The sequence below is a fragment of the Olea europaea genome, unplaced genomic scaffold (genome assembly GCF_002742605.1).
Source record: "Olea europaea var. sylvestris unplaced genomic scaffold, O_europaea_v1 scaffold4956, whole genome shotgun sequence".
In the NCBI taxonomy this organism is placed as follows: Eukaryota; Viridiplantae; Streptophyta; class Magnoliopsida; order Lamiales; family Oleaceae; genus Olea; species Olea europaea.
Genome location: NW_019263270.1, coordinates 7,954 through 17,201, shown reverse-complemented (window position 1 = coordinate 17,201; position 9,248 = coordinate 7,954). Strand labels below are relative to the sequence as shown.

At 35.2% G+C, this 9,248-nt stretch overlaps 1 protein-coding gene across 1 annotated transcript in view; it reads left to right on the top strand.

Moving 5' to 3' along the window:
* Window positions 1-2,428: 2,428 nt before the first annotated feature.
* Window positions 2,429-9,248, top strand: part of LOC111388458 (DNA-directed RNA polymerase III subunit 1-like) — a gene marked incomplete at its 5' end in the record, with an annotated part of 14,704 nt that continues 7,884 nt past the window's right edge. Inside the window, 8 exons of the mRNA XM_023013163.1 lie at window positions 2,429-2,588; window positions 3,408-3,623; window positions 3,699-3,847; window positions 3,926-4,067; window positions 4,154-4,294; window positions 5,837-6,025; window positions 6,356-6,572; window positions 8,271-8,364. Coding sequence (XP_022868931.1) covers window positions 2,429-2,588; window positions 3,408-3,623; window positions 3,699-3,847; window positions 3,926-4,067; window positions 4,154-4,294; window positions 5,837-6,025; window positions 6,356-6,572; window positions 8,271-8,364 — 1,308 coding nt within the window. The remainder of the gene's footprint in view (window positions 2,589-3,407; window positions 3,624-3,698; window positions 3,848-3,925; window positions 4,068-4,153; window positions 4,295-5,836; window positions 6,026-6,355; window positions 6,573-8,270; window positions 8,365-9,248) is intronic.

Here is a 9,248-nt window from a genome sequence, read left to right as displayed (position 1 = left end):
AGAGCATATAATCTAAAATCAATAGAACTTTGTCAAAATATTAAAACTAATACAATCTAATTTAAAGAAACATAATTTGAATTGAACTCTAATTTAAAATAATATCTACATCCTATATTTATTCTATCTCCATCTCCATCTCCATCTCCATCTCCATCACTTGCCTTTTTCGTCTCTTTGACTCAAAGTTCTATATCTAGTGGGAATGCTGCTGAGGCCTGATGATGTACAAAAGTTCAGTAACAAAAGGCTTGGAACTGAAAACATATAGAACAGCTGACAATTTTATGCAGAAGGATAATACCAAAGGCTAACGAAGATTCCACACACAATTAATTCTAATGACCATTACTTTTAGAGTATTCTAGTAATAGAAGTGGCCATTACACTCAGTTTAACCGACTCATCTGACAATCACATTTCTTTAGGGTTTAGCGGGCGAAAATGCAAAGGCTAGCTTCTGACAATCACATTTCTCATTAAATTATAAGGCATCACAATATTTATCCCTACTAAATTTGGAAGTATAGCTTAAAAATCAAAATCACAAGTCATGATCAAAGAAAACATACAAAAGATCAGTAAGATCAGCTCACGGACCTCACAGATCGTGTGCAATCAGTTGCTCCAAAATTTTCCTTTCAGGAGAGCGAACCCGCAGGCTTTCTTGGTTCTTGGATGAGAAATTCCCTTTTGGCTTTTAAAATATAAATGGTTGGCCAGTTGATTCAAATGTGGATAATCAATTGGGTATCTTTATTCGAATTGAAATGCTTTATGAATATCATGCATTTTGCTAAAAAATGTAGTAGCTTGCATTCCCTAGAATGGGACTAATACTTTGCCACTTAAGTTCAACATAAATTATTGCTCAAAGGGTAGAACTATTGTGTTCACCACGTTGTAGATAGAGTTTGCTCTGCTTGTGTGAAGTGTGATATGCAGACCACTACATTAAAACTAAATGAGAAGGATGGGATATAAAACCTTGAGCCAACTGGACATTCACCTAAATTTTTGTTGCCAGTCTAGGCCCAGAGAGCAATTTAATTGGCAAGCAAAGTGTCAGATTGGTGCTACTTTTTGGTTTTTTGTCACGTTTTCTGTAACGCCCTGACCCTTTGTGGACCGGAACGCTACTTACTTTACTTAACTAACCGATGGTTTAGTCATAGGAGAATATGTTTTAGCGGAAGATTAATTTTTACAATGATAATTTTAACAACCTTTCGAATACTTTAAATAAAACACTGAATAAAAAAATAACGGAACGTAATTTATTTGAAGAAAACACAACTTGTTCTCGCGTTCAGCGTTATTAAAATATTTTAAAGAAATAACATTGAAAACGTTCACAAAAATAAATCTAAATAACTTGTTTACCGGGTTTTCCATGGGCTCGTTGCACCGCTCTCCATCTTTTCCATCATCCAGGCCCAAGGTAGAATCATATCAATTTGTAGAGAAGGGGTTAAACCCGTGAGTTAAAAAAACTCAATAGATATCGTTGGTGCATTCGTGATCAAGCTATACATTTCAAAGTTGTAACTTTAGAAACCTTTTCATAGTAGGATTTCCGGTAGAATCTCAAACACGTAAAGTCATGACTTAACACGACGCCTCGATCGGAAGTACATGCCGTACCCGGAGGTACCATTAGACATGGAGGTGTATGCCGTACCGGAGGTACCATTAGACATACAAACAATAACATAAATCTTTATTTGCTAGAAACTTATAACTTAACAAGAATTAACACTTTGCACCTCTACCTACCTTGAATGATGCTTTGAACCTTGTTGAAAAATGTACTTCTTTGATGTTTAAAAAAAAATCACTCCGTTGAGGATTGATACTTGGAAAACACTTCTCGATAGTACCAAAACATCTAGGAAAAACTAATTTTCCTCCCTCTCATTTCTCTTTTTTCTAGACTTGAAAACTCTCTTTTATGCTTAGAAGCTTTTGTCTTGGTGTGAAAAATGTGTATGCATTGGGGCCTATTTATAGGTGAAAATCTCACAACTTAAGGGCAAGTGAAGGGCCTAATACTCATTAATACGGGTGTCATTTATGTGGGAGTTATAGGTTTAAGAAGGTGCTAGAAAATCGTGTAGGAATTTGACTTTTCATATTCCGCGTATTTCGGTTGATAATGTACACAGCCTTTAGTATTTCTATCATAACTTCTTCTCCTGATATCCGATTGAGGTAATTCAAAGTGTGTTGGAAAGCTAACTCAAAGAGTTATAACTTTTCTTTAGATATCATTTTCCAAATCGAATGTTTTCTATGTTGTAAATGGGTCTCAAATGAGACTAAAAATCTGAAGTATACTTTAGCCATCCAATATTCATGTCTTAGTGCCACTAAGGTGTTTAAAACTATTTGGGGTTCTACATTTTCTCTTCTCCCTTCTGTAAATAAGGAGCCGAAAAGGGAAGAGAGAGCTTTTGAAAAATTTCAACTCTTTTCTCTATTGTTGCAGCAATGAGAATGACACTACGGAGAGGTTAAAGCGCATTATTCAGGCAAATGCTAGTCTTCGTCAGGAAATATCTGAGTCAAACCTTCACAGCAAAAGCTTGGTAAGATAATTTTCGTACTCTGTTTTGGGCTTACTTTTTTGTTGACACAATTTCTTAATTAATTACTTCTTAATATTGTGCACGTCTATTTGATTCTAAAAATGGTCGTGGTTTTGCCTGCATTTTCTCTTATTGTTATTATCATACTCATTGATATGTCATTTATGATTTGAAAAGTCTACTTAATATACAAGATAGGTGGATATGCCGATAAACTTTATGAATTGTTTGAATTACTAAACATGTATAGAAGTTGCAGATGGGGTCCCAACAATACGATTACACTTGGAGTCAATTCATATTTGATGTATTTGGTGAAATACGAGGTTTTGACACGCATCTGGAGACCAAGCTTGACAGTAGTGATAGAAACATGTGGAAGCACCCAAAAGGAACTTTACTCAGTCCTTTAATAACTAAGTTCTATTAATTTTGAGTTTCGAATACGTTGTTTCCTTTAGACGAAAAGGGAAAAGAAGATACACTTTAGACTCAAAGCTCCCTATATTCATGAACGTGGCTTGTTCATGATTCTCTGGATTCTATTGGCAGTTTTTTTGTTTCTGATATTGGATCTGATTACTACCTGCTGCTATTATTGTTATTTTTGTGTTCATACATGTTGGTAACTAACAGGAATTTTATGATGTTTGTGAGTGCTGATTTCTAAAACTATCATTTCTGTAAAGACATTCAATGTACACAATTGACAGATATCTGCTGTGCTAATGCATCATGCATTAGGCTTCTCATACAGTCTTTCAGAAAATGCAGAATTGTATTGTCCTGACCAATTGTTTTATTCAAATGTTGGATCAGACTAGTTTGGTCGATGTTCAAATGGAGTATGCACAGTATATAAACAGTGACGTCCGTGGTATCCCGTCGCACATGCCAGCTGCCAAGCCATTGACTGGCTTTGTTCAGAAACTCAAAGGGAAAGCGGGGCGTTTTCGTGGAAATCTGTCGGGGAAGCGTGTAGAGTATACTGGCAGGACCGTTATATCTCCTGATCCAAACTTGAAAATTACCGAGGTCTGACTTTAAAGTGGATTTGAATTAATTTTGGACTGTTCATATCTTTTTATTTGAATGCTCTCCTGTGTTCAGGTTGCTATTCCAATCCTAATGGCGCGAATTTTAACTTATCCTGAGCGTGTTTCACATCATAATATAGAGAAGTTGAGGCAGCGTGTACGTAATGGACCAAATAAATACCCTGGTGCAAAGTTTATAAGGCACCCTGACGGTACTGAGATGTATGGACTACCTTATATAATCTATTATGTACTTCTTTTGAGAAGAGTATTTGGGCTAAGGGATTTTATCTGTTGCAGATCACTAATGTTCTCCTCCAGAAAGCGTCATGCGGATGAACTTAAATATGGCTATATTGTTGATCGTCATCTGGAAGATGGAGACGCTGTTCTGTTTAATAGACAGCCAAGTTTGCATCGTATGTCAATCATGTGCCATCGGGTAAATATTGTTATTAGTACAGAGCATTTTCTTGAACTCTCCAAACCCCAACCATGTGCATTATCTAATATATTTGTTGCTTGCAGGCAAGGATAATGCCTTGGCGAACTCTGAGATTTAATGAGTCAGTTTGCAATCCATATAATGCAGATTTTGATGGTGATGAGATGAACATGCACGTTCCGCAAACTGAAGAGGCTCGTGCAGAGGCTGTTATGCTAATGGGGGTAACGTACTTTGACCTTTTAAAGTATTATTCCCCACTTATGCTAAAAGCTGGTCCAATTTAGTCTTAATGATGTTTGACTTTGGGCACGTATGGTGTATATACAATGTTTGATGGCATTCATAAACTAGTTATTTAGATTATCACTCATGCACCTCCTCAACAACTTTTTAAACCATCAGATCAACAATTTGATTGATGTCCATAACACTTTTGTCGTACCATAATTAGTTTTGGGCATTTAGATAATTGCATTATGCAATGGAAGTGGACTTCTTATCCACATTTGCAGTCAACTCATTTTGGCATATTATCCTGTGCCACGTAATCTTTCTTTATGCGATAATAAATTTGTTTGCTTAATATTAAAAATATTTTCCCGTGGGCTGTTATTCTGATGCTACGGCTTGGGATTTCTTTGTCATCATTATGGTTAATAGCTTTTTAGTTAGTTTATGGGCGGATTCTTGAATTTGGTTAACATGGGGGCAGGCGGTATCTTACCTCTTGTCAGAAGATCTTCTATGTGGTTTTTTGTTGCCCAAGCTTAAAATGGATTTGGTTGTTAGTGTTTGGGGTTGTATATGCCAACTCAAACTGCCTTCATGCTATGAGTTCTGTTAACAAGTGCAGTGAGTTGTTGTATGCATGTTAAGATTGGATAAGACCTATAGCTGGAATGATATTATAACTAGACCATCATCAATTTAGCATTTTCCTCCATGGTGTGGAAATATATATATATTTTTTAATTTTTATTTTTAGGAACAAATAATCGACTCATCCTTAGTGTTTTTAGGCCCCACTAGAGGATGATGATGGGGATTAGGATTTTCCAACCATAATATACACGGAACACTCTTGAATACACCTTGACTTTGGTGAGAAATTGACTTATGTGGTGGGGAATGGCATTAGTATCAGATTTTGGGATGATTGTTGGTGTGGAGACTACCCCACACAAGAGATATAAATTTAAATTTGGTGGCTTGATGTGATGGATAAATGTTATATTTTTCATTTTAATGGGGAAAGAATGGGAAACAAACAGGGGCTATAAAATCTTTTCACATATTCTTAATAAACAAAGTCTTCCTGGTGGCTGGCAAAAAAACAAAAGAAAAATAGAGTGAGAGAAAATGCGTAAAAGGAAAAATGGGGAACTGGGAGATTGTAAGGAGACTGAGTTCCCATTTCTGTCTACTCTTTGAAGTACTCTTTTGGCTTTCTATTCACTAGTTAACTTTCAAACTTGGTCCGATTTTCTTACATACCATGGGAGAAGTGATACCGATTCTTATGTCGCTTTTCAATTAGATCTCTCTTTTGACGTCGTAACACTAGATTGCCAGAAACTTGTTCTTGGTTGGACTTCAATGATCAACATAACATCAGAAGCATCATCATAACGTGCATGCTAGATGATGGGACAGCCTTATAATACTAGCATTTTTAGTGGTTATGCTATGCCTTTTTTTTTTTTTGGCTTTGTTCATAGCCATATCTATGTAACCTGTTTTGAAGATTTACGATAATGTTGCAGGTCCAGAACAATTTATGCACTCCTAAGAATGGTGAAATCTTGGTAGCTTCAACACAGGATTTCCTAACGTCCTCCTTCCTCATAACAAGAAAAGACACCTTCTATGATCGTGCTTCCTTCTCACTTATGTGTTCTTATATGGGGGATGCTATGGATCCAATTGATCTGCCAACACCAACGTTAATTAAGGTTGAGTTTGGGAATTTGTTCATTGTAATTTTAAATGCACGGTCACTGTTCTTGAAAATTTTCATCATTTTTCACATGCAATGTGTTCTCTGTCATTTTCCAATTCAGGGTATAAGTTCCTGCTAATTTTATGTTTTGAAGTCGTGAATGTGCATTTTTTTTCTCGTTCATCGCGAGACATAGGTTTATGAGATGTTGATACTTATCCTATAAGTTTGCTTCTCACACGTCTCAGTGTGTATTCCTGGTCCTGTATCCTTTACTGATAAATTTATTTTCTCTACTGCTTTTGGAACAAGGATATTTTATCACGTTTTGTTGTTTTTGCAGCCAGTAGAGCTCTGGACTGGTAAACAATTGTTTGGTGTATTATTGCGGCCACATGCGAAAATGAGAGTCTACATAAATCTTACTGTTGCAGAAAAAACTTACAGTAAGCCTAAAGGTGAAAAGGAGAAGCCTAAGGAAACTATGTGTCCGAATGATGGATTCGTTTATATTCGTAATAGTGAACTGATTAGTGGACAACTTGGGAAAGCTACTTTAGGTTTGTGTCCTTTCTCTCTCTTTATTAAGTCATAAGGTTTTGATTCGTTCCTTGATTTTGGGTTTCTTTAGGAAGTGATTTGCAATGTGTGAGAAGATTATTTACAGCTGTCAATTTACTCTGTGTTCTTTGATTGATGCGCTGCATGTGTTTGTGCATTGCAATCCTTTGTTCGCTCTACAAATTTTGAGTTTTTCAACTTTATTCTTATTTCAACAATTCACCAAATTTTCTTGCCTAATCTTCGATTATAGAATGTGATTTTATTTACTTTTTATTTTTTACCTTTGTACTTTCCTCTTTGCTTCTAATGTCATATTTAACTGTGGCTTGTTACTCAAAGTAAATCAATATTTTTGTATGGCTTCATTAGTAAACGTATTTTCAGGGGACACTTGGATATCTCTGTAATTGCGCACCATTTCTGGTAGTTTATTATGGCCCCCTTTTGGTTTGCAAAGTTGATGGTAGTATCCAAAGAAACATGCAGAAATTGTATCGCTAAGTTGAAATTTGTTCTGATGAAACTTCTGCATTCTAGCAACAACTTTCTTTATTTTTTGACAGAATGACTTTCTAAGGGCACTTGAAATCTCCAGATCTGAATTGCAAAATTCACAAGACAAAATTAAGAGCCTGTTTGGGAGTGATTTTGAGAATTGATTTTTTGACCGTTAGGAGAAAAGTGGGGTCCATCTGTGATAGAAGAAGTCAAATATGACGGCTGGAATAGTGAAATAACGGTCAAAAAATCAATTTTCTGGGTGAAAAAATCGAGCCCAAACAAGCTCTTAGTTCTTTTTTTTTTTGGGTGGGATGGGTCAGTTTCACTAATATTCTTACTAAAGTCCCTGTCTACAATTTATTTTTTATTTTTATAATTGTCTTAAAAAGGGAACATAAGTTTCTCCCTTGAACAGTTCTAAGTGGTTTTTTATTCGTGTAAAATTGAAGTCATACTGTTCTTGTTAAATCAGCATTTGTTTGAATACTCCCCATAGGGGTAAAATATTTGAATTTCCTGTTGTTTATAACTGAGATCAATGTGAACTAAAAATTTGATCGTCAAACTTGTAGAATCTGATGCTGAATTCTATCATACTTGTTTGAAAAGTAGATAGCCAACCAAACTGAATTGTTTAGTTTGTGGACCCACGCATCAGCTTTGGTATTTGTGGGGTTTATGTAGAAAATAAAAATTTTAAGGGCGTGGCAGATAGCATGTTGATTGCTGACAGCATTTAGATGTTCAAACATGAATATTTCGCATAAGCTGATATGTAAATCTGTAAGTTTGGTTCATTCGACTTGAAGTGCATAAAATTTAGGACGGGTGGGTAAGTGGAAATTGTAACAAAAAGAATTTGCACCAGGAGATTGTGGTTTACATTACGCTGGAGATGACTAAATGCTCAACTCTGTGAATAATCCAATTAAGAATTATTTGATCTATCAGAGTAGCATTTGAAGTATGTAGAATGTTTTGAATCTTATCCTGCAGTCGCTTGGTTTTCTTAATTAATTCTTGTACAGAGACTTTTGTGGTCTCACCATTGGCCAGTTTTGCTCATTTAGATTCTCTGCCCTTATTCATACCATAATAGATTTTATAAATTTATGATTTTTGCTTTTCTCTAAGCTATTGCTTGAAACAACCGGATATACTTTAGTTACATATTCTTGGAACCATTGAAACAGGGAATGGAAACAAGGATGGCCTTTTCTCAGTTCTTCTCAGGGATTATAATTCGCATGGTGCTGCAGTGTGTATGAATCGATTGGCGAAGTTAAGGTGCGTTTAACGGCTGTTATTCTGTTGGTGTCCAATGCTTTTACAACCCTAAAACTGCATTGATCGGTATTAAATGGCACGCTGCAAGTGCACGGGTCGCGATCAAGTAGTATAATAGACCTTTTAAGTCCCAGTCGATCCCTCGGAGAGTGTTGTTTTCAATTACGAGTATATTTGTTTCAAACTAACGAAAAAGATACACACATTTAAAAGTTCGATTTTAAAAACTATAAAAAGGCGAAAACTCGATTTTGATTTAAAATACTTAAATAATACTTAAAAAGTGGAAAAGTTTGATTTTAAAAGATGTTGGAATTTATGATTTCGCTTAACCTTTTTCAAGCCAATTATGCGTCGATGCAAATTACCAAAATATGTGGTTAGACCTGATTTTCCAAAATTAGTCAATAACCTCTGTCGAGCAATATCAACCCTAATTGCTTGGTTTTAACATATTTCTATGTCGTTCTAAACCAAACAACTGCATTCAATTTTTGTGAAAATAACTCAACGGGTCACATAGGGTAGGTATACATGTCTGGATACCTAAATGTGTATAGTCGAAACCATACAAACCTATGATATTAATTATTTCGGTCCATTATGTGCAACTATTTTTCAATAATTACGCAACTACCTAACCACAACACCTATTGACGTCAAATAAATGTAGTAATCTTAAACATGATAATTAATACACCAATATTTTGATAACAAATGCATATCTAACAATATATAACACAATATTAATGAAAATAGGTTAAGCTAATACATAAATTCCAACATAAACTTGTTTAGTTCATCATTCTAACAAAATAACAAAGAGATTCTCATAAACATATTATTACGAAAATGAAGAACTAAATGAAAGGAATACAAAAGTT